At 43.4% G+C, this 23,845-nt stretch overlaps 1 protein-coding gene across 1 annotated transcript; it reads right to left on the minus strand.

Annotated features, from left to right (window-relative positions):
- Positions 1 to 2,704: 2,704 nt before the first annotated feature.
- Positions 2,705 to 18,563, minus strand: onecut3a (one cut homeobox 3a; the record flags this gene model as incomplete). The annotated part of the gene is made up of 2 exons (XM_080769705.1): positions 2,705 to 3,036; positions 17,525 to 18,563. 2 exons carry the CDS (start codon positions 18,561 to 18,563, stop codon positions 2,705 to 2,707), a joined length of 1,371 nt encoding a protein of 456 aa, XP_080625831.1.
- Between the last annotated feature and the right edge of the window lie 5,282 nt (positions 18,564 to 23,845).

A 23,845-nucleotide genomic window follows, 5' to 3' on the forward strand; every position in this document is an offset into this window, starting at 1 on the left:
TTTATTTTGATTTATCAACAAGGTGCCTTACTTCTGCACAACAGAGCACAATAGTAACAAGAAATAGAAACTTTGTGTCTATGGTACTAATTAAATACCCGCATCAATATTATAGAGAGAAAGAGAGAGAGGGGGGGGGGGGGGGGGGTATTTAGAGGGACAGAGGAGGTAGAACCAAAGACAGAATGAGAGAAAGATTTTCTTCTGTTTCAAAATGTGTGTCCAGTTTGGTAACACATACTTGTTATACCTTTTGTCAGCTGAGGTTTGGTATTGTACGCCTTAAAATCTCGTTCATTGTTTTTCCTTTGTTTTACTAAAAAAGTATATTCTAATTCGGTTAAAAGTTGATTGTTGGTTGCTATGGCACATACCGCCCGTCGTCAGTAGTGGGGACACACTGTATAGCTGTGTGAACGTTGTACCATATTCTCTGATTAGCATTAAGGCAGTTAGCATTGGCACACATTTTTGTAGCATTTTGACGGTCAAGAGTGGTGTAGTTGATTACTGAAAACCCATGTTGGCGTCTGTCCAGGAGGCGATTTGCATTAGATCAAATCGTATTTTCATAATTCACTGCAAATCTTTAAAAATCTTTTAAATCTGAGAGTGTACAAATGTAACCAAATGGACCAGTAAGAGTCCATTTGGTTACATGTGTACATTCTCAGAGTTACAAATAGATCAGGATTTGTATGTGTAGAAGAACTGAATGAATACATTAAATTAATAAACAGATGATGGGATTTGGGTCAGAAACCGTTGATTTGTCAAAACATTAAGCCCCCCAAAAACATTGTGATTGAAATCATGTAAAAATTAAATCTCCACAGCTCCTCGGATGTGTCAGTGTCTAGTAATACCCTCAGTGCCCTTCTATCAGTTATTTGTTATACTGTGTGTGTGTGTGTGTGTGTGTGTGTGTGTGTGTGTGTGTGTGTGTGTGTGTGTGTGTGTGTGTGTGTGTGTGTGTGTGTGTATCCTATCTTCTGCACTGTCTAAGATAAAGCTGTCAATTTTGATTCTTTCGTCTAACCATGTAATGTTTGTGTTTAGCTAAATCCCTGCGTTTTACTTCCCAGCATTTTCAGCATTGCGTTTAACCATCCCCCCTCCTCTGGCTTCACCAGTGCTGGTTGGATGAAGAACAACAATAGGATAATGGTTTGTTATTGATCTGCCTTCACAGAGCTGTGAGGGCCTGAACGTGTTGTGCCATGACTTTTCCAAGTGGCTCTTCCCCTCCCTCCCTCTCATCCTGCCTCCCTCCCATCCTGCCTCCCTCCTCCTCTCTGCTCTTCTTGCTGGCTACATGTCTCTGCTATTAACAGTAGGGGGCACTGTTGCTCCGCCAGCTGCTCGGACAGAACTGGGGAGGGAGAGGTGCCACTGCTACTGCTGCTGCTGCTGATGCTGTTGCTGTTGCTGCTGTGAGGCCTTTGTGTCCCCATCTCCACTGGGTTCTGTGTGCTCTTCTTACATTCTGCTTCCTCTGTGCAGCTGTAATGCAGTTGGCTGGACGCCCGAGCGCGTTGTTGTCGCTTGGTTCTCAGTTATTGATCAAAGGAAAAGCTCCCAGCAGAACAAAGAGCATGTCCAGACATATCACCCGCCTCTCCTGTCGGTCAGAGAAACACAGACTCTCGGCTCGGGCGCTCTTCTCGAGAGCGCCGACGACAGTGACAGTCTCCCTGCAGGCCTCCGACATCTGTGCAAAAAATATAGACCTGGTCTGGGCAGACCTGAGTATCTTCACTGCCGAGCGTCTTGAGTTTCACCTTCAGGAGGGGTCGAGGTCCCGCTCTCTCTGTCTGCATCGATTCATTTTTCAATTCATTAGTTTGCAGTATGATCAGACCGAGCTGCTCTCTGAAATGGCTGGCCAGCAGGGAATACCTCTGGCCGAGGAGTGAAGCAGAGTACAGGAGGGGAGGGGGGAGGTAGATGGAGAGGAGGAGGAGGAGGAGGAGAAGAGAAGAATCGGAAAGCCTTGTTATTTTCTTTTCATAGGATCCGTTGTTTTCTTTATGATGGCCTTGTGTGTGCAGGATGGGGCTTTGATAATAGGGCTATGTGCTGTTCCATCAGGTTTATTGCCACTCTTTCTTTTTCATCATCTTCTTCTATGCCCTTGTTGCATCCAGGGGTGCAGAGGGATGAGAAAGAGTAGAGAGGCAGACGCAAAGAGGAGAGTTGGGAGAAAAGCAGAATCCGAAGGAAATATTGTGGACAAGAAGGGCCGGCATTTGCCGTCTGATGGTGTCCAAAAAACAAAAATGTCATATCTTTGGTGACTCTTTAATTGCTAGCAACGCAGATGTCATAAAACTGGAGTTTAGTTTTTTCTTTTTTTTAAAAGACACAATGATTGTCCGTGTGTGTGTGTGTGTGTGTGTGTGTGTGTGTGTGTGTGTGTGTGTGTGAGAGAGATGTGAAGTGGACCTGACTTTTATGTTTGACCTTTAGGTTTTCATAACAGTCCAGTGGATGGAGGAGCTGGAGGTTGTGGTTTATTGTGTTTTTGTCACTGACCAGGTGATTGCATGGCACAAATGAAATTGAGGCATGAGGACACATTCTAGATGGTCCAGGCCAGGTAGGGGCAACGATCCAGACAAACTATAAGCATGGATCCCCCCCACCTGACCCGCCTTCCCAACCTGTGTCCCCAGCTCTCTGAAGGCCCCTCTCCTCCTCCTCCTCAGGCCTTCGAGAAGGTGGTGGCGGATGTGCCTGGCTGCCCGGGACTCGTTCCGTGGTCGTCGTGCCAGCGGTCCACGCAGCGGCGGCGGGCGTTCATGAAGAAGTTGCTGACGGTGTTGAGCTCCAGGCCCAGCTGCTGGGAGATGGTGATCTGCATCTCCTTGGACGGACGCTTGTTCTCCTTGAAGATGGCGATGAGCGTGCGGCGCTGCAGGTCGGTGAACACCAGGCGCTGCTTTTTGGGCGCCATGTTGCGGTCCTTGTGTTGCTCCTGCTCTTTGCGCTTGCAGGCTTGGAGAGGGTGGTGGTGGGGGTGGGGGTGGTGGGAGGGATGGCAATGGGGATCAGGATAGGAAGCAGAGAAATGGAAGAAAAACAGACATCAAGGTAAATACACAAACTTCATTCTATCCATATAGTAGCAGCTTTGGATGGGGTTGGGGTTAGCCTGTGCTTAAACATGTAACAAGTTAATACACCAAGAGAGATTCTACGGCTCCATCTATATGGTTGTATATTAAACTTGATTTAAAGCTAATCCATGCCTTCTGCCCAGTGGGACTATTCCTTGCATCCTGCAGAGTGCAGACAGGGAGCCAGCCCGCGGTGAGAGAGATAGAGATAGGTTGTGTGTGTGTGTGTGTGTGTGTGTGTGTGTGTGTGTTTGGTGGGGGGGGGGGGGGGGGGGGTGAAGGGGCTGCTAGCTGGAGACACTGCTGCTGTTTGATTCAATATTAATGCAGTTTGAGTCGCAATGGGGGACTGAGTGACTGTTGCACAAAATTGAACGTTTTTTGTGTGTCTGTGCATGTGGAGCTGTGTGAGTCTAGGTTAGGAGGGAGGAAGAAAGAAAGAAAGAAAGAAAGAAAGATGAGTCAAAGTGAGCACATTTGTGTGTCTCAGAACCCAAAAGAGAGGGGTAAGGAGGGAGGGAGAGGAACGAGGAGTGAAAGAGAGGGAGATATTGACCCACATTGCTGTAGGAATTGGGGGGGGGGGGGGGTTCTCCACGGGGACGGAGGCCAGAATCCCCCCCCAGCAGCTCTGCAGTCTGCTACTTCAAAAAGAACCCCACTGGAGCCCACTCTATTGAGCTCCGAGAGGGTATTTATAACCCACTCCTTTCCACCACAAGCACCAGAGAGATGCATGCATGCAGGACTCGCTATGAGCGCCCGCAACATACACAGAGCAATTTTCAAAAGAAAACACATGGAGTGGCCCCGTGGGAGTTGGTGGGGTTGGCGGGGTTGTAGCCAGGGAACAGAGAAATTAATAGTTAATAGAATGTTGCATGGAGTGTAAGTGTGTTGTTATAAGTTGTGGTGCATTTGCAGGGGATGGGGTGAATGGGGTAGTAGCGGTAGACGTGTGTAGATGAAAGGGAGAGACGGTGCTCTGAGATGGTGTGTGAAGACCAGATCTGTAGCCACACTGTAGCCCTGCTGGCCCTGGGTTACTTCCTTAGAGTATATATACTCTAAGGTTACTTCTAATCCTACCAGAGACATCTCTCCTGCACTGTATGTGTCCCTCTCAGCTTCCATATATGGCCTCACTGAGGAAATAAGACAAAATAGCAAGATGGCTGTCTTCTCGGATTATGCACTGTATCAAGATAGACTATTTCTCACTCTTATGCTGTGTGTGTGTGACTGCATGTATATAAAGCACTTAAAGCTCATTTGTAATTTTCCTATAGCATATGCTGTGTGTGTGTGTGTGTGTGTGTGTGTGTGTGTGTGTGTGTGTGTGTGTGTGTGTGTGTGTGTGTGTGTGTGTGTGTGTGTGTGTGTGTGTGTGTGTGTGTGCGTGAGTGTGTGCGCGTATTTGACAGAGATTCTGCAAGCTTGTACACGCGTGGATGCACATGCACCTGTGTGTGTGTGTGTGTGTGTGTGTGTGTGATTGTGCTGAAATGGCTGGAGCCAAGCAGTGGCGCTGTGTGTCTAATTACAGTGGAGCAGAGCCCATTGATCAGCCATCGCAGTCCAATCTGTTTACTACAGATGTCTAACCTGCACACAGGCCCATCCATCATATTCATATTTTACATCAACACTGCAGCTCTGTGTGTGTGTGTGTGTGTGTGTGTGTGTGTGTGTGTGTGTGTGTGTGTGTGTGTGTGTGTGTGTGTGTGTGTGTGTGTGTGTGTGTGTGTGTGTGTGTGTGTCTCTCACTCACTCACTCACTCACACAAACACACACACACACACACACACACACACACACACACACACACACACACACACACACACACACACACACTCACGCATGCAAGACCACATACTGTACACGAACACAAAGATTTGCACACAAAAATAAGCACGCTCATGCACATCTTGTATATGTATATGCAGCAGAATCTTATCAATCACTACACACTGTGTAGACTAATGAAGGCAGGGATGAAGTGTTGTTGTGCACAGTAAAATACTGTTAATTTACTTTAGAAGTTAAATTAACACTATGTATTTGACTGTGACGGTAATATTATCAGTGGCCAAGATGATGAAGATTATTATCTTATTGCGTGGTTTGGACTTTCCCTAAAGTGATTCAGAATGTGTGGTGCATCATTGAATGTTTCACTTCCATCTGTGTGAAGTTAATGCACAAAAGGATGCATTTAATGAATGAATTATTGACCTTCATGTGGATTTGTTCTTGCTCAAATAATAACATTCACTGGATATTTTCATGTGTGAAAGGTCTAATTTACAATACAATATTATGTAAAGAAGCAAGTAATTTAAGCGCTATATATTTCTTTGTACAACAAATTGCTAAAATGTCTGACCTGTGGGATTGTAGCAGTGCTATCTTTTGACATGTTTACAGATTTCTGGAAATATGCCCAAATTAGGGATGCCAGGGTTAATGTGGTGAAAATCCTGCAACTCGACAATAAGAATTGAACCCAATATAATGCTAGGGGATTAAATTGCTAGTGATTAATATGTGATAAATGTAACTCTTACAAATAACTATCTGATGTTTCTTGCACTCTAAAAAAGCAACCCCTTGCCATGAATTGCATCCCCTTAGTTTCCATTCCCACATTCTGTGACTTGTACTTTTTTAGATGGTGGAGCTTTGTTTTCACTCATATGACGTGCAGACAGTTCACACACCCTGACCAAACATTTCCTAACATTTGTGATATTTCATATCTTTTAACGTTATCTGTTTTTGTGCCCTTTGTCCTCTGCAAAGCTGTGATGACAAGCATGCATGCCAGAAGCCTTGTATAAGCTTATACTTTTGATTGTGGTGCGTTTTATTAAGAAAAAATATATGTTTTTTACCTTTTCGGTAATTTTACTACGGTCATGGTGTGTATCTAGAAAAAACAAGGAAGGAATAAGATGTGTGTTATTGATGGAAGGAAAGTCTTACACATCCATTCTTGTTTTCTCAAGTTGTCTGGACAAAATATTATTTTAATCTATTCCCATAAGGTTCTATAAATATATTTCACAAATCTTGGCTAAATTGCAAATAGGGATTATCAGGTAATATTATACGCAGTATATTTATCATACTTATTCTTGAAAATGTTTTAAAATAACAAACCTTCCCCAATCCCCTCAGATGTGTTCCAGTTCCAAGAACACTGTATTGCTCTCTGACTCTCTGACAATATATATAGAGCTCACAAAACAAGAGCATTTCCCTCCCCTCTTCTTCTCTCCAGCTTATTTCAATGGTGAGTCATGCCCTGCCATACAATCAACCACTGTGGGAGTCCAGCTTGGTGCTTTATCGTCTGTCTGTCGGTAGGTGTCACTCTCGCTGTGCCCCGGCTGCACGGGGCGCCATAGTGTGCTGCCTTTGCTACAGGCGCTGGATTTAGTAATCAATATCGATCGATTGGTGAGGAAGGGGGCCCTGATTACTGAACCAAGCTCGGCGTAGAAAAGAAAAAAATCGATCATTGCAGCTTTTAGAGCTACAGTAGGCACCGAGCGAGCGCACAGAGACGGACACAAACTCATGCACAAAGAACAGCCCACGCTATGAAATCCTATTTTTGGTATAGGCTATAGTGTTTTCTTATAGTTAGATCTCGTATATGGAGGTGTAAGGTGGTCATATCTGTATAGCAGCGTAGGCTATATGGAAATAACTCGGGCCATTCATTAGAAAGCAAGTCATTCATATTAAGGCAGCCAAACCATATCAACCTTTAGGGTTTATATGGGTTATTTCATTCAGGCATAACGTTGGGCCTAGAGTCGCTAGACTATATATTGAACTTTTTTTTAATATCACTGTTAATAAAAGGCCATTATTAAAATGTCTTGATTTATAAAACATTATAGGAAGCATACAATGTTTGTCCTCAAATTACTTTAGGCCTATTGTTGACTGTAAATGTAGGCTATAAGTTCACATAGCAGAAAAAAACTAATATTTTCCGATGGCATTAATATTCTTTGCATCACAACACGCCAAGAGGGGTTAAGAGAAAGGCCCTGTGTTCAATATCGATCGATGGATTCGTGAATAATTCGTGTGTGAAATTCAGTTCGTCCAATTAATTATGCCTTGCAGGGGGAGTGGGCCCATATAGTGCACATTCATGGAGGGGTGGAGACAAAACACTCTGGATGGAAAGGAAACGTGCTCGTCAACCTTTCTCTGCCCCCTCAGTTGGCACACGATGGTATATATAACCCACTATTCAGACTGTCACATATATACCGGTATAGGTATAGACATGTGCCTATTATTTCTGAATTGATAATGCCAAATATATTTGCCCTATCTATCTTGCGTCTTTTGGACTTTGCCTTTTCTTTAGGCTATAGCCTATATACGCATAATTCACATTTCATCGTCCTTTGCATTCTATAAAAACATGTTGTCTTTGATCATCTCATGCTGCAGGCATGCATTCATGCATTTGCGCTTCCCCAAATCGCCACAGTGCTTTCAAATTATATCCATGTTAATTGTAGGCCTATACTTATATTGTCCTTTTATGTACCCCATAAGGTATAAACGGATGGTTATGGCCCTAACGACTCATTTAATTAAGCTACCAATAAACACGTTTACTGGTTCGGCGTGCTAGGCTTTCATTTGCTTCCACGATATAGCTACTGCGAGAACCTATAACATTTTAGGCTATAAGCCTTATATATAGTGTGCCCATTTCAAACCTGTTTACTTCAAAAGGCACGGGATTATGTTTTTCTTTACCAATTGCTGTTAGTTTGAACATTCTCAGACTATTCGATTAAGATTGATAGTGTGGTATCGACACGACTACAATTTAAAAGGCTGTTTGTACAGTATTTATTCCATTCAACCTGCGGGGCAGTGCCAAGCTCTCGCCAGTCCAAATCACTTCCAGTTCAATACTCCTTAATGTAATGAGAGAGAATTGGTGTTAATATACTGATAAAGTGACACAGTTTGTTTGTTTTCCTTCCTCGCTACTCAGCTGCAAGGCATTCCCCACTACTTCAATAACATTCAATCTGAAGGGCGCATGATGCAGCTCAGATTCCCCTATACATTCCACTAGTTCATCATTGTTTCGAGGTGTATAGCCTTTAAAACAAAATAATAATAATGTGTTTTTATAACGTTATATAATTTTGTGGTCATTCTCAGTCTTAAATTCAAATATTGAACACGATGCACAGTGAACATATATAGCAGCGAATGCAGTATCATTATAAATATTCTATTTCACAGATGTCACAGCTCGCAAGTTATATTTTAGGGTCTACATCTGACGGCCATATATATATATATATATATATATATATATATATATATATATATATATATATATATATATATATATGCGCCATAGTGTTATTCAATGCTATACTGTTTTATACACGCCTCTATGTATAGCCTATAAAGCCTGAGAAATTACAGCGCGTCAACAATTCGATAATCAATAAAGATGGCCGTTTGCGATCATCTCTCCGCTTATGACTTTTTGGATAATGAAAAGCATTCAGCCATTTAAGTGTATGATTGAGAGAACTGTATGGCTGAATTCTAACCTGCATTATTTTGTGCCAAGTTAATAGTAGCCTGCACTCTGCGCAGGAGTGCATGCATGGCTTCGCTCATGATATTATATTATCTAAGATTATCATTGATTCCACTCATAATTGCTTGAACCAGTTATGCGTGGTGATGATGATAATTATAATGCTTTATTTTCTAAGCTTCACTTTCTTTCTCGTGTGCAGAGTCAGACATATAGCCTTTTATGTATGGTTGTTCAACTCACCAATATTAGCCTATAATTTAGCGAGATTTAGGCTAGGATTGTCATTTGACACACTGTCAAATTCTCAGCTTTATTTTAACACAGAGTGCACAAATGTAAACACCATAGTTACAATTAATTTAACACTGGGGATTTTAACACTGGGACATTCTATTTTGCGCACACATATAGCCTAACTATTTCTAAATAATTTGAATGTATGCTATGCCTGTATGTTCATTTAGCCTAGTCAACAGACCGACAATGCACACTCGTGCAAAACAACCGAACTGGTTGCAAATAAAGAATGAAATGTCAGAGCGTGTGAAAGCTACCTCAGCAGCGGGTTGTGTGCAGCTCTCTCTCCTGCTCTGTCGGATTTGAAGTGGGAGAGTAGAGGGTGGTAAGGCTATGGGGGGAATCGATAGGTAACCGCACCATGGGCCTGGCCAGCCGGCCTCACATAGATCGATGCCGAACGGGGCTGATGTGAAATTGGGTGCGGTGCGACTCTCTCCCGCAAAGGCCAGGCTACTGCCTGTGAGAAACAGTCTCCCTGTCACCCATGGGACTCAACCTCCACCGTACTTTTTTTTGTAATATCTATACTTACTAAGCGGCAGCGCCTTCAGATATATACACTTTATACAGTATATACAGGCTAATACTGAGCCACTAGGGCGCTATTGCGGGAAGTGGAAGTTATACTTGACAATGTATGCCTATATAGGCCTTACTTTTCAAATCATTGCTGCATGCATAATTATGTGTCTATAGACTAACATAACAGATTTCTTTATCATATATTTTTTAGAATATTTCACCTTTTTCACGTTTTTTTGTTGGCCTACTTTAGAACTTACGACAAGGCTATTTGCGCATTTTATATAGCAACAAGTCGGTGAAAACTTAAACAGATAACGGCTTCAACGGTGTTATTTGGTTTTGGAAATCAGTTTAGTAATTAGTCTATTTTGGACTAAAATACACTGCAGTGGATCACAAAACACAATAATGTCCTCTTCTCTCAGATAAACTTTATCTTTCGTATATGAGTGCCATCATTATTATCCACTAACAAATATAATTTGGAAGATCAATATAAAAAACATGTGGGTGAACAGTATTTATTCATTTACATTTCGTCTCAAAGCTCGATCTAGTTATAGCCTGCACGTCCTGTAATTATCAGCGTGAAAACATCTTCAAGTATCCAAAAATCACGATAATATAAATTCAAATAATAATAGTTTGTAACTTGAAATTACAACATTGCTGCTTTCTGAAAATCGTTATTACAATTATTATTATTATTATTATTATTATTATTATTATTATTTTAAATAAAAAGTTAGGAAGCCTAATTTATGTGGTTGGCCTATAACGAAAGTATATTCTCTCGCACGCACACGCACACACACACACACACACACACACACACACACACACACACACACACATAGGCACAAGCCCACATCAATACGTGTAATATCAGTAATCGTGAAAACATTAATAAACTAATTTGGCTGAATCAATCAGTCCATACCGGCCAAATCATAGCCTATGTGATTATTCAAATGGGAACGGCCAAATCGCAGTATGTATTAGCATGCTATGCAAAAGACATATATAGGCTAACATTGATTAATTCATCAATTGATTTCACAGTCGTTTTGTTCCTTTGTTGATTTGTGTGGGTTTGCCCAACTGGAGTTTCAGGTTGCACTTGCGGGTACGGCAAGGTGTGCGCGTGTGCGTGTGTGCGTGCGTGCGTGTGTGCGCGTGTGCGTGTGTGTGTGTGTGTGTGTGTGTGTGTGTGTGTGTGTGTGTGTGTGTGTGTGTGTGTCAGAGAGAGCGAGACAGTGATTGCGGTTTTGTTGTGATCGACCCTGTACTGTAGAGTGGTTTACAGAGGTCCCATATCAAACCATCTGCTTCCATCACAAAATAGAAAACATCTCTGATCAATTAATACGACATTTTATACAGAACACTTCTTTCCTGCGGTTGGTTGGCGGACAATGGCGTTATATAAATATTTGAATAATTAAAACGTTCAAATGCCGACATTATCTTATTCTCAACCAAATGTCCTATAATCCTATATAGAAGCCGGACACCTTTTTAACGTGTCCCACTTAGGCCTACTCATTATATGTTATTTCTTTTATTTCCCACCAAAGGGATAAGCAACGATTAGCACGCCACTACTCTCTTGGGTAACAGTCTATGGGCAACCTGATTTAATCAGGCCAACACAAACCATTCTTATCAATCTACCTCTCGGTGAGTCACCCTTAAATTGAATATGCGCCTTTTCTCTCCTTTAATTGCGTTGACAATGTCCTTGCCGCGCGTTTCTTAGCATGCGCATTAAACAAGCCATTATCGGGCCTTAATAAGCAATGGCCTGTCAGGGCTTCAGATAAGCGGCTACCGCGACGCGGCAGAGTAGATACTTTGGTGTTTCAGCGCCAGTGTGGTCAGAGATTTATAATTTGCTTTGGACCATATGATACAGTGGAGGTATATAGGAACAAGGAGCTATGGTTTTTGATGGTATAGCCTTATATGTATATGCCGTGCATATAGGCTAGGAATGTTTTGGTCAACATTCCTATATTGCACAATAACACCAATCAATGGCTTATAAGGAGCCATGATATCAATGGAGTCCATGATAGCCTTCGGCGACTATCGGGTCAAAAGCCATCGAAATACAGTTTTGTATAATTCAACATTAAATAGTATATGGCTATCCTTTATCCTGCTATACAGCGTAGGTTGAACGCGCAATTTCTTCATGATTAGAACCCTAAGTGCTTCGCAGACAGTAGGCATGCTGTTTCAGATTTAGATTATAATATGTGGTGCATGCACGCAATGGCTTTTAACTCTTTGATGCTAGCCTCGTGCATTCAGCCGAGTCTGTGAGCAATTTGATTTAAAGGTCATTCTCTCCTATCGATCCGGTTTGGCGAGGGGGCGACGGAGCAACATAGGAATTGATCATCTAAAATAGAATAGACGGTGTTCTAGACTGTACAGAGCCACGCTGCGCAGACCTCTGCTCTGCTGCATTTATAATTGCAAAGTGTGTGTGTGTGTGTGTGTGTGTGTGTGTGTGTGTGTGTGTGTGTGTGTGTGTGTGTGTGTGTGTGTGTGTGTGTGTGTGTGTGTGTGTGTGTGTGTGTGTGTGTGTGTGTGTGTGTGTGTGCGCGCGTTCGCGCGAAGTCCAACAGCTGGCCGTTTCCAGTAAGACAAAGGAGGTGATGACGTGTGCGGGACAGTATAAGGCAACTTTAGTATTTTGAATTCTACTCACGTTATATTCTGCAACAACAACAGCGACTCCCTGACTGTTTGTGTGAAATATCTGCACAATGACTACCTTTATGGTTGAGTGAATGTAAAGCCTGCATGCACGGAATATTGAGATATAGGCTTGTGTCCATCAATGATCAAAGGTAAAAGACACCGCGTGACTGTAGTTGTTGCAGCATGCAGCGACCTGTGCAAACCAGTGTAAGAGCAAGTGTTTATTAGTCATTCTGTTTTGTGTTATGAAGGGTGGCTGGGCTGTTAATGGGAGAAATGGTGTTGCACAGTGGAGAGGTATAGGGGCGGTGGGGGGTGGGGGGAGGCTAGCGGGAGTTGTATGGCTGCATGGCGCAGCTCCAGAGATGGAAAGGAGAGGCCGGGGGAATGGAAATCGATACAGATTCAGGGCTCGCCAGATCGGCCTTAACAATGTGTATGGCGCAGACGCACTCTATATCCCGATCACATACACACGGGAGAGAGAGCGAACTATGAGGCGACATGCCGGCTATATGCTATATTGGCTGCACGACGTGCATGCCGTTTTTCATCCTGCATGGGTAGCAGATAATGTTCCAAATCCCAAATTGCTATCTCATCTATATAGGCTATCACAGATAGCCTATAAGGAAAATGCCTTAAGAAAGGGCTGTTCAATAACCGTATAGTGCCCCTATATAGCGTCGAGGATGTGTGTACATTACGTCTCCGTATTTACAGCACACATAGCTGTGCTTAACGAACAGCGAGTCTGAAACCGCAGCTGCACCGTTCACTCGCCAGTCTTCCCCTTGCACATCAATTATTAAAGTACCAATCGATCATTTCAGGCTAACATCAAGCCATCTCTTCATGAAAAAGCCTGTTTTAGATGATCCCACATCAATCACATCTTATGCCCTTTCCAATTAAAACCATTATCCTCGGCTTAAGTGACCTACTCCGTACTATTTATGTTTTGTTTTTTATCGGTGAATAGCTTGCTACGATAGCCTATATAAACCGTCTTCCATTTCATATCATTTGATTCAAACCCCCAAAGACCGACGTTTGATTTCTCAGTTGGTTTTGGACTCAGATATAATCCTATAAGGATAGGGTTGTGAAGCTGACGTAACTCTGATATTGATCCATGGAAGCCAATGTTGGATGATAATGTGATGTTTCTGGCCTACACCAAGTGTATACTCTGTATAGGCCTATTGGCGAAAGAAACTGGAATATGCCCTAGTTTGGAATATTTCAGCACGCCGGACAGCGCCATGTGTAATACACATGCCCATATAGTTTTGAACATTTCAGCACTACTATACTTGCCTATAGACAGCACAATGCGTACAGGGAGCATTTCAGCACCATGGACAGCACCACTGATATGCGAGGTAGGCTAAAGCCAAGGAAACGACTAATTATTGAATAGGTCAATAAAAATGTATTTACTATTGAATAAATGGAAATGGGCATGCACTGATGCACGCTTCGAGGAGAAAGGACGTACGCAGCATTGTTTGTTACGGGCGGGCTGGGGCAGGAAGGGGGGAGGGGGTCTGCCCTAGTAAGTATTAGGAGGTCTATGTAAACGGCGTGTGTCTCATTGAAACGTGAATAAAGGCGGCCCACCCTCGCACACTGTCTTTTTTTCCTCTTCGGGTCTTGTGGGTCTGACCTACTATACACACTCTGGCACGTGCTCTGGCCATTCAAATGATAATGAACCAACTGCATGCGCTTTTTTCGGTGCAGGAGGAAAGAGAAAACAGTCCTCCTTTACTTGGCATATCATGGCATGCAGTCCTGCACTCCACCACAACACGAAACCATGCAATATATGCAGGCAATGCATTGCTTTGGATTTCGATTTGCTTATAGACTTAATCAGATTCCATCGCAATACCAAGAAGAAATTATTGCGCCATTTATGCATTGCATTTGACAATTCGTAGAGGTTTCATCGATGATTTCTTTGCAATATTAGCGTATAGTGAACGTATGTTTACACGGTTGATGATTGTGTAACCGAAACCCCAAAGGGCATATTGAGAGTGAGCTTGCTTTCCACTCAACAAATGTAACGTGATTACAGCAGAGAGAAAGAAAAAGGTGTGCAATAAGGCTTTCTTTCCTTTTTTTCTCCCTTTTTTTTAAGCGACCCTCTTTCCGCCTTTCCTGGCTGTGAACCTCCCCCTCTACTCCGGGGAGAGACCAATGGGAGAGAGTGCTGAGGCGGGATAATTGATAGATGCACTGGCTATCCTTATCGATCACAGCTTTATTGACCCGACCAAATACATTGAGATGGAGTGTGGAATTCAACACAGATGCAAAGACGAATTGTTTTCATCGTTAATGCAATCTTTAAATGCCTCCCAGGCCCTACCTTGCTGCGTCTTCCTTACAGCCTCTTGTTTACTAAAAGGTTAGCTTAGGAACAGGTATAGGTCCTATTTATTAATAGCCTATACTCAACCAATGCATGCAGTTGCAATTGCGAGGTGCAAGGACAGAGGCTATTTATTTGGCCTAGGGTTAGGCCGCCTAATCCATATCTGCACCTTCCATTTGGACCTGGAGGGAGTGAATAGGGTGAGTGGGAAAGCGTTGCCCTCATTCCATTAGCAGACGTCGAGCGTGAAGGGCACGCGCCACATTCCCCATGTCAGAACCCCCCATGCACCAATAACGTGATAGCCCATAGGCCTATCTCTCTCTACTCTGTTTTTCGTTCCGGGACTGGATCGTCATGTGAGTGTGCAGACACTGGCATTTTCACATTAGCTAAGCAGGGCAGCTGCATTGATTTGTGTGACTGTGATGAATTTGGAATAGTAATTTGAATTTATTGATTGATGTGGCCGACCGAGTATTGCCCAGCCTCCCTTTCAGCATCACAAACCCTCCAACTCCCACTCCCAGCCCACATATACGCACCGCGGATAATGGCGATTTTAAATGCAATAAGTAAAATGTAGCTCGAGCCATTTACATACAAATCATTTGTCATTTGCCCAGCTGTGTTCTGCCTCAAAGGTGCTGACAAGCAGGTAGCTCACAACACACAACAAAGACTTGTGCTCCTATAGCTGTTACCACTTAAGCTAGGCTATATACATTTTTTTCGGGGGTTTTGTGTGGTCACATCAATTCACATTAATTTACGCAGACCTTTTCATACTTGGCCACCACATAAACATCCTAAATGTTTGTTTTCTGTTGCAGTTTTGCAGTGAATATGACATGGAACAACTTGGACCCTTAAGCTGTTCCCTAGCAACCCTATTCCAGTGTATATAATAGCTCTGTTTTCTTCTATTTCGGTCACTGTACGGCAGCATGTGTCAACTGAAACAGAGTTTTATCCCGGCGCATGCAGGGTGTGGAAGATATAAAACCCCATTGCCCAATTAGCTTTAACAGCAGTGGCACTTAAACAGACAATTGTGGAGTGTTTAAATCTTTATTTACCAGAACCCCACTAAATGCGCAAAGGAACAATTTACATTCCATTAAGTGCTTTTCAATAGGGCATTGACTGGAACTAAAATATGCCACTATATCTGCTTAATTGAACTGTCCGCTGAAATACGACGCAGAAGCGCTGATTGACGTTTGGAATCGCATGTCTAAACGGGGGCCTTTACACAAACATCAATGAGAGACTCTCAACCACTGGTTTTTTTAATCCCTATTGTAATGTCTCTCATTTTCATTAAAGTCCCATTTAATCGGTTTCAAAGTGCGCTGTACTAATCTCTTGTGGGCCACAAGTTGTGATGTCTATAGTCTGACTTCTGAGATGTTTTTTAGGCCCTGTTTCGTTATCCCTCTAGCTATTGCGCAAGTGAGTCTGGACACCAAATTATATCGATCATCATTCCGAATGACCTGCATGTCACAAATTAACAAACGTGCTTAGAATCCTGCGCGCGTGCGTCCGTGCGTGCGTCCGTGCATGCGTGCGTGTGTGTGTGTGTGTGTGTGTGTGTGTGTGTGTGTGTGTGTGTGTGTGTGTGTGTGTGTGTGTCTGTGTCTGTGTCTGTGTGTGTGTGTGTGTGTGTGTGTGTGTGTGTGTGTGTGTGTGTGTGTGTGCTTGGCTGGCCTTCCACAATAAATCTGGTATATTTTATTCATCCGTGCTGCAGCCTGATGTATAATTGCTGTAATTGAAATAGTTCATTTCACAGTGCACAACCCACACAACACATTTCCACAAGCAGATAAAACACGGGGCATAAATCACGTTTGGAAATTAACAGTGTGCCAAGCGTTTGGAAAGCATGTGTGCCATATATGAATATTATTCAACACGGGGCCATGCAGAAGAAGACGCATCTGTTTGTTTCGTTGTCTTTCACATTCAAATCGATCATTTATCAGTGCGCTACTTTGAAAGGGACGCTGGGACCTGGAATATTGATCCACAGGAGGTCACGCTCCTGTGACTCGTTGGCCAGGCCCTTACGCCTCAGACGCATCTTGTTTGCGCCTCGCGTATTTGACAGGGGAACACAGTATAGCAGCTCTTCATGGACGCACAGGCCCAAAGTCACACTATAGGTGTTTGAGGGGGGGTTGATTACACAACGTAGAAGTGGGAGCTTGCTAAAAGGTCAATCATGTATATATAGCTTTATTTCACCGTTAAAGTCACATGGGTGATGGGTCTCAGATGCAATCATTTTAATCCGCAGCTTGATTTGATTTCCTTTGTTTGTATACTCCTCTCTCTCTCTCTCTCTCTCTCTCTCTCTCTCTCTCTCTCTCTCTCTCTCTCTCTCTCTCTCTCTCTCTTCCATTGTATTCTGTCTGTCTGTCTGTCTGTCTGTCTGTCTGTCTGTCTGTCTGTCTGTCTGTCTGTCTGTCTGTCTGTCTGTCTGTCTGTCTGGGCTGTCTGTCTGGGCTGTGCGGGTGTGCGCCTCTGTGTTTATGTGCGTAAAACACAGCCAATATAGGTCTTTGCAGAGATTTGTTTGGTTGATAGTATAGCAACCCTATATCCTTTGTTTTTACAGTCTAACGCTTGCCCTTGCGCTTGCCAAAGTAAAGCGCCTGTTTACACTATCATGGATTGTAACATCAATCAAAATATAGATTTCCTTAAACATTTAACACCCCAACTGTCATGATGAAGTTTTACTCGATGCCATCGACTAATAACTTCTAGTAATGTGTGTTTGAGCAGCTATTGACAGTCTCGCCACATTGACTTCTAATTGATCCCTCCACATCAGTCAGATTCAGAGCTGTCTCCTCACTCACCTGCTAGTCTGAGCGCTGACATCCGCTGGAACTCCGGCTCTTGGAGCCACTTCCACATCCTGCGGAAGGTTTCGCGGCCCGACTTGAGTTTACTCCACGGTTTAGGGTTCCGTAGCAGATCAGAGAGTGTTCCCTGGGACCGACACAAGATCCGCTGGGCAAAGATGGCCTGGGGGATGCTGTAGCGCTTGAGCTCCGCCGTTATTCGCTGCGCTACCTCCTTGGTGTTTATCTCTTCGACTTGACCCGACCCACCTCCCTGTCCGCCGCCCACCGCCTGCCTATCCCGGTCTGACAGCATGGACCCGTTCGCCTGAGAGTGCGGATGGCTGTGATGGTGCATGCCGTTCAACGATGTCATGAGCCCGGCCCCGTGGCCACCGAGACCCCTGGCCAAGTGCTCCTCGCTCCGGGACAACATGGCTGCGTGGGTCTCGAATCCCCCCGACGAGAGCATCTTGTCGTTGGACAGGTGAGCTCCGGGGCCGTAGGCGCCGAGAGACTGCTGGGAGTTGTGCAAAGACCCGAGGCCGTTGGACAGGGGAGACAGTGACTGCCCCATGCCGGACATATCTTTGGGGTAATGGCCATATAGGTTACCCATGGAGGCGAGGCTCCTGTCGTCCCTCATCAGGGTGAAGCTGCCGCTAACATTCCCGGCTGTGAGTCGCTGATGTGCCGGATGGTGGTGAGCATGTGGGTGGGGATGGTGGTGAAATTTTTCCGAGACGGTGGATATGGGAGGCAGATGCTGCAGCGGTGTCAGCGTGGTGTAGGTGCTGCTCAGGCTCATCCCGGAGTCGCACGACATGGTCATTGCGGGATGCAGGGGACCGGACAAAGCGTGGTCTGTACGGTAGTCCCCTGCCCCCTCCAATATCGAGGCCATACTGGACACCATCGCTGACCGTCCGTGCGACACCAAGTTCCGATGCGACGCCGAAGACTGTCGTGCGTGAGGGGAGTTCATTAAGTCACTCGTTTGATGAGAGTGAGACACGCCGTGCAGATTTCCAATGTTTTCCATTGTAAGTTCCATCGTTGAAAGAATCTTTATTTCCACCCCTCTCTCGCCACTCTCTCGCTCGCTCGCGTCTCTCTCTCTCTCGCTCCCTCTCCCCCTCTCACTCTCGCTCTTTCTCACACACTCCTTTCCAATAAATTTTGAACGATTTCAAAGCCGAGCCATTGATTGTAGTTGCCTCTGTGCAGTCAATCCAGCATGGTTTTAAAGGATCTCGTCCCAGCCGCCGCCACAGAACTGTGCCACAAACCACTGCTCGCCGTGGGTCGGTGTCTGCGTCTGCTTGTATTTCGTTCGCCGTAGAGCACCCTCTACTACCGAAAGCCAGCGCTACGCTTTCAGCGTGTATATTGACGTGCCCGCGCTCATGTTAAGCTGTGCCTGCGCACGTGTTCGCGCACAGCCATGCTAACACGCGCGCCCTGTGTCTGGGGCCAAGCTGACGTCACGAGCTCTATGTGTCAGAGACAGAGGTTTTGTCATGTTGTAAACTGAACCTCGGAATCCTTTTTTTAAAAGGCAAGAAGATTGCATTACACGTTTGTTAAGATAAGACGAGCTTCAATCATTTTTCTTTATGTGCAACGTTTACCTTGATGAGAGCTTTTGGATAAGAGTGGTTTGTTGCCTGTTTTCTCTGATAAAGCCGCTGGACTTGGCGCCAGTATAGCATGTGATTCCTCTCTTAAATAAATAGATGGTTAAATATTAATTGACGTGTCACATCAGCGTAAACGCACATTTTGTAGAGTCAAACCTTACATCACATATTGATTATTAGTGATATTTGTTTATTTTAACTTATAGGGAGAATGGGACCATTAATTGTCATATATGAAACTTTTCTAGGTTTTGATTGATTGATTAATAATAATAATACACAATTGCAATTAGCCTCCTTGGGTCAAAGGTATAGGCCTATAAGCCTATTCTACACCTTCAGGATATTGGAGAAACCCATGCAGGCGTTAATGCAATAACGTGTTTCATGAAATTATGCTTTATTTGACGAGACCATGTGATGCATTGAGTGAACAATATGCTTCATGCCATGCAGCAAATGGCGCATTAGATATATATCGTGTGGGAAATGCATTAATCTCGCATATTGTGATTTATCACAAGAAAACATGTGCACATAAAGTTCTTTATAACACCGATTTACGTTTCAGTATGGAGCCATGGCCTTCACATTGATCGATGAATACAGTTGTATATAGGCTTAAGTTAGGCGCCTTCAGAGAATTCCAAATATCACATAATATTTTAACTTATAAGTTCTGCATGCATGGAACTTTACTGCTTTCTGACGTCAATCTAGGTCAGCAATCCATCAATGTAGCCTACGCATCAGAGAGATGAGAATCCATATAGGGTTACAGTACATCGCCATGCTGGATCGTGGTGGACATTTTTGTCAAAATTCTATATTTCATGCATGTGCAAATATATAATTTTGACAAATGTCCACCACGACCCGCACGACCACGATAAGATCATCAGTTCTGTTTCTGCTAATATTTCTATTTGTACAGTATGATACAAATATTACCAGAAGCAGAGCTGGGGATATATGGTGCGTTCACGGGCAGACGCAAAGACGAATGGGAGTATAGGCTATCATTTGCATCATGCATTATTGCGTCTTTGCATCGTGGCTTCCTTTGACAATGAATAGACTGCATGCCTCGTTGCGTCTGACCCCTATATGGTCTGACCGCGTGTGAACGCAACATTAGTATAATTTGTCCTCAAAGTGCATGGAACTTGCTTTGGGGTTCCTATAGTGTGCACGGTTCAAATGGACCATGCACTGACATGCACTGACAAATACATGGTTCAATTTGTATACTCAAGAGTGTTTGTGGGGGTCCTTAAATAACAAGTTTGAGAACCATGCTCCATGTCTCTTTGGACTGCACTCCAAATAGTAAACCTGGAGATTGACAAAGTAATTGGAACCTATATTTAATCATCCAAATATGAACGTTATAATAAAATTAAAACAAATATAAGTTTGCCACGGACGGGACAATTGTGTGTGTGCGTGTGCGTGTGTGCGTGTGTGTGTGTGTGTGTGTGTGTGTGTGTGTGTGTGTGTGTGTGTGTGTGTGTGTGTGTGTGTGTGTGTGTGTGTGTGTGTGTGTGTGTGTGTGTGTGATGTGTGCTCTTTCTTGTGTAAGTATATTCCATTGCCAACACAGTAATGCACAAATACTATACAATAATACATTTGCACATTAAGCCAAAAAAGATCCAGTATGATTTCGACTAATAACCAGAAGAATAAGCTCACAATGATGTGGCGTCACTAATCATGTGCAAATTGCATGAGGATGAGGCCTATAACTAATTTTCCTCGAGTGTTTACCAACAACACTTAAGGTTCGGTCTTAGTGATGAAGAATTGTGATATCATAGACTGGCCTTGGCACTGCCGCTCTTCCCAAATAACGATCCCAAAACGGTGTCTTGCTGAACCGATTGCCAAGGGGGGATGGCGGCTTTTGGCTTGTGCCATCAGGAGAACAGCAGTGTCCGCTTGGGTTAATGTCCCTGTATTGATCCCAGCAACCACTGCTATCGAAAATGAATTACCGAACCTCGCACAGCAGCGAATCCGTCATTTCTGCTCAGCCAGCCGGCCAGAGCAGCTTATTGGTCGCGGTGGTGATGGATGTTAACTTTCATTCCCGGCTCCTCCGCTGCTAATTCACCAGGGTTTACAACCCAAAACAACGCAATAGAAAGTTTCATACTTCTATATGCACTTGACTACTATTAAGCTTACAGTAAAATCATGCATGAGCGTCATACTATATCTCTGAGTCTGCGTGTAAAACGCATCACCTAATCAGGATATTTCATTACTTGGTGCTGGACTTGGAGTAGCCAGTCTTATATAGGCCTATATCGTGCTATAGGCCTACTAGCTAGCTAGGCTATAGCCTACTTTCCTCAGCTAACGTAGGATAGCAGCATATAGTCTTCATGGTGAAGAGGTTGTGGACATAATCCTTTCTCTGAATCAATGTTGTTTTTCTTCTTTTTGTTCCGGCTTGGTTTAATCGTCTAACACAAATTTGAATGCAAAGTATCCATAAGTCCGACTATTTCGAGAAAGAAAATCTTTACATTTGCCCAGAGCTCCGTTTTAATTTGTATTTTAATGTACTGTTTTTGAATACTTAAATAAGCATGCATATCCTGTGGCAAATACAATATGAAATATTAACTATGTCGATATTTGCGGTGTGACGGGGCGATGCTGCGGAGACCAGGTGATTTATTTCATATTAATAGCAAGGGGCGAGTCAGTACTTCCAACAAAACACACACACACACACACACACACACACACACACACACACACACACACACACACACACACACACACACACACACACACACACACAAGATTAAATCATGCATAGTCGGTTCATTATACCTAAATTTATTTTTGATCGCTGTTCAAATGTTAAATGATCCCTGTTCTCACTCCCCATAAAGTTAATGTTAGAGGCATTCCTTGTTATTACAACGAGGCCTGCATGCCTCATGCCTATACACTGCAGCCTTGAATTCCTATTTCCTGATCAGATCAGCGGATCAATATACTGCACCCTACCCGGTCAATATAAGAACGAACACCTGTTATGTGTTAATTCAAGGCATCAAAACTTTTTAAAGACTTCATTCATTTAACACGCACCAGACAAACAGTTTAAATTCGTTCATCCTCCTCGTTTTGGTTTCGAGTGTGTTGGAGCCGGACATTGCGTTCATTCGAACTATTTTTGTTCAAATATAGACAATGCTCATTCAATATGAGCACTTTTGAAATACATAACCGGGCTAATAATAATAACAACAATGGGACATTTTATATCAATTGTAGTGTAAGAGAAATGACGATAGGCATATGAGAGAACTACTCCAGAGGCTACTCGTGCTCCAATAAAACTTAGGCTAAACATCCGTATGGCAAATCTATAAGTTAAAGTTGACATTGCTCCTCTTCAAAGTGTTAGTGTTTTTGTTATATACTAACCGTGTGTTCACTTGGAGTGAATTCTAGTATAGACTAACTTCCCTCCAGCCTCTAAGCTTGTCTATTTTTCTAAGAATCACTAGATCAGGACAGACTAATCTTTTCATGGCTTCTTGAATGACTTGGCGGCAGATACATCACTCTTAATGTATTCTAAAGTATATTTACTTGAATCTGGCTATTGGCAAAAGTTAAGTAGCAGTGTTTAGTAATGTCGCATTGATCAGGGCTGTGAGCAAGTCAGCGGGATGGAGCATCTCAGTCTATCCTGGCCTTGAAGGAGGGAAGAAAAAACTCCAAAGATTCGCCTTGTTTGCCCATGGCTCTGCTTTAAGTAAGCGCGCGCGCGCGCGCGCGTGTGTGTGTGTGTGTGTGTGTGTGTGTGTGTGTGTGTGTGTGTGGCCACATTTGCATAACCCGGTGTATTTGATATGTTCAACGCCACAAAGCAGACTTTAATCTTCGACCATATCAAGTCACAGTGAAACAGTTAGTCTGTGTATTTGTTAAAGACAAAGGCGCCGTGTGTGTGTGTGTGTGTGTGTGTGTGTGTGTGTGTGTGTGTGTGTGTGTGTGTGTGTGTGTGTGTGTGTGTGTGTGTGTGTGTGTGTGTGTGTGTGTGTGTGTGTGTGTGTGTGTGTGTCAGAGATGTTCCAGTTAAATGCTTTGAAGTTATTTTTGTCTCATATACAGCTTGTTTTGTTGCCTATTTCCGACGTAAAATATAAAGCAACTATAGCCTGATAAGTTTTTTAACATTAAATATTTAGTCTTTGGAAATAATTTATAATTACATAATAGAGCTCTAGAATATATTCTTTGCACGCAAGATTTCAAGAACATACATATGGGCTTAGTCATGAGGTTGATGTTCAGTGCACTGCTGCATGCACTGAACAGCCTAAGCAGTGTTTGTAAAGCGTTTGCCTGCAGTTTGTTAAGGAATTAGTGTGTTGCCATAGATTATTATTTAAGGACATTTGCATTTGAAAGCACCCAGCAATAGAGGACCGTGGTGATCAATAGCCCTGGTGCCATATCGATCTATCCGCATTCTGATCGATTGGTGGACAGAATTGGGCTCAAGACCGTTTGCCTGCTGCTGCTAGTTTCACTCAAAATGAAAAGGATAGGCTAATATAAAATATAAAAGTGATGCTACACACACACACACACACACACACACACAGACGCACACGCACACATAATAATCCTGTCAACAGGTGCCAAAGTAGGCACGTAGAAA

The sequence above is a fragment of the Protomyctophum bolini genome (assembly GCF_963924005.1).
Source record: "Protomyctophum bolini genome assembly, chromosome: 8".
Taxonomy (NCBI): domain Eukaryota; kingdom Metazoa; phylum Chordata; class Actinopteri; order Myctophiformes; family Myctophidae; genus Protomyctophum; species Protomyctophum bolini.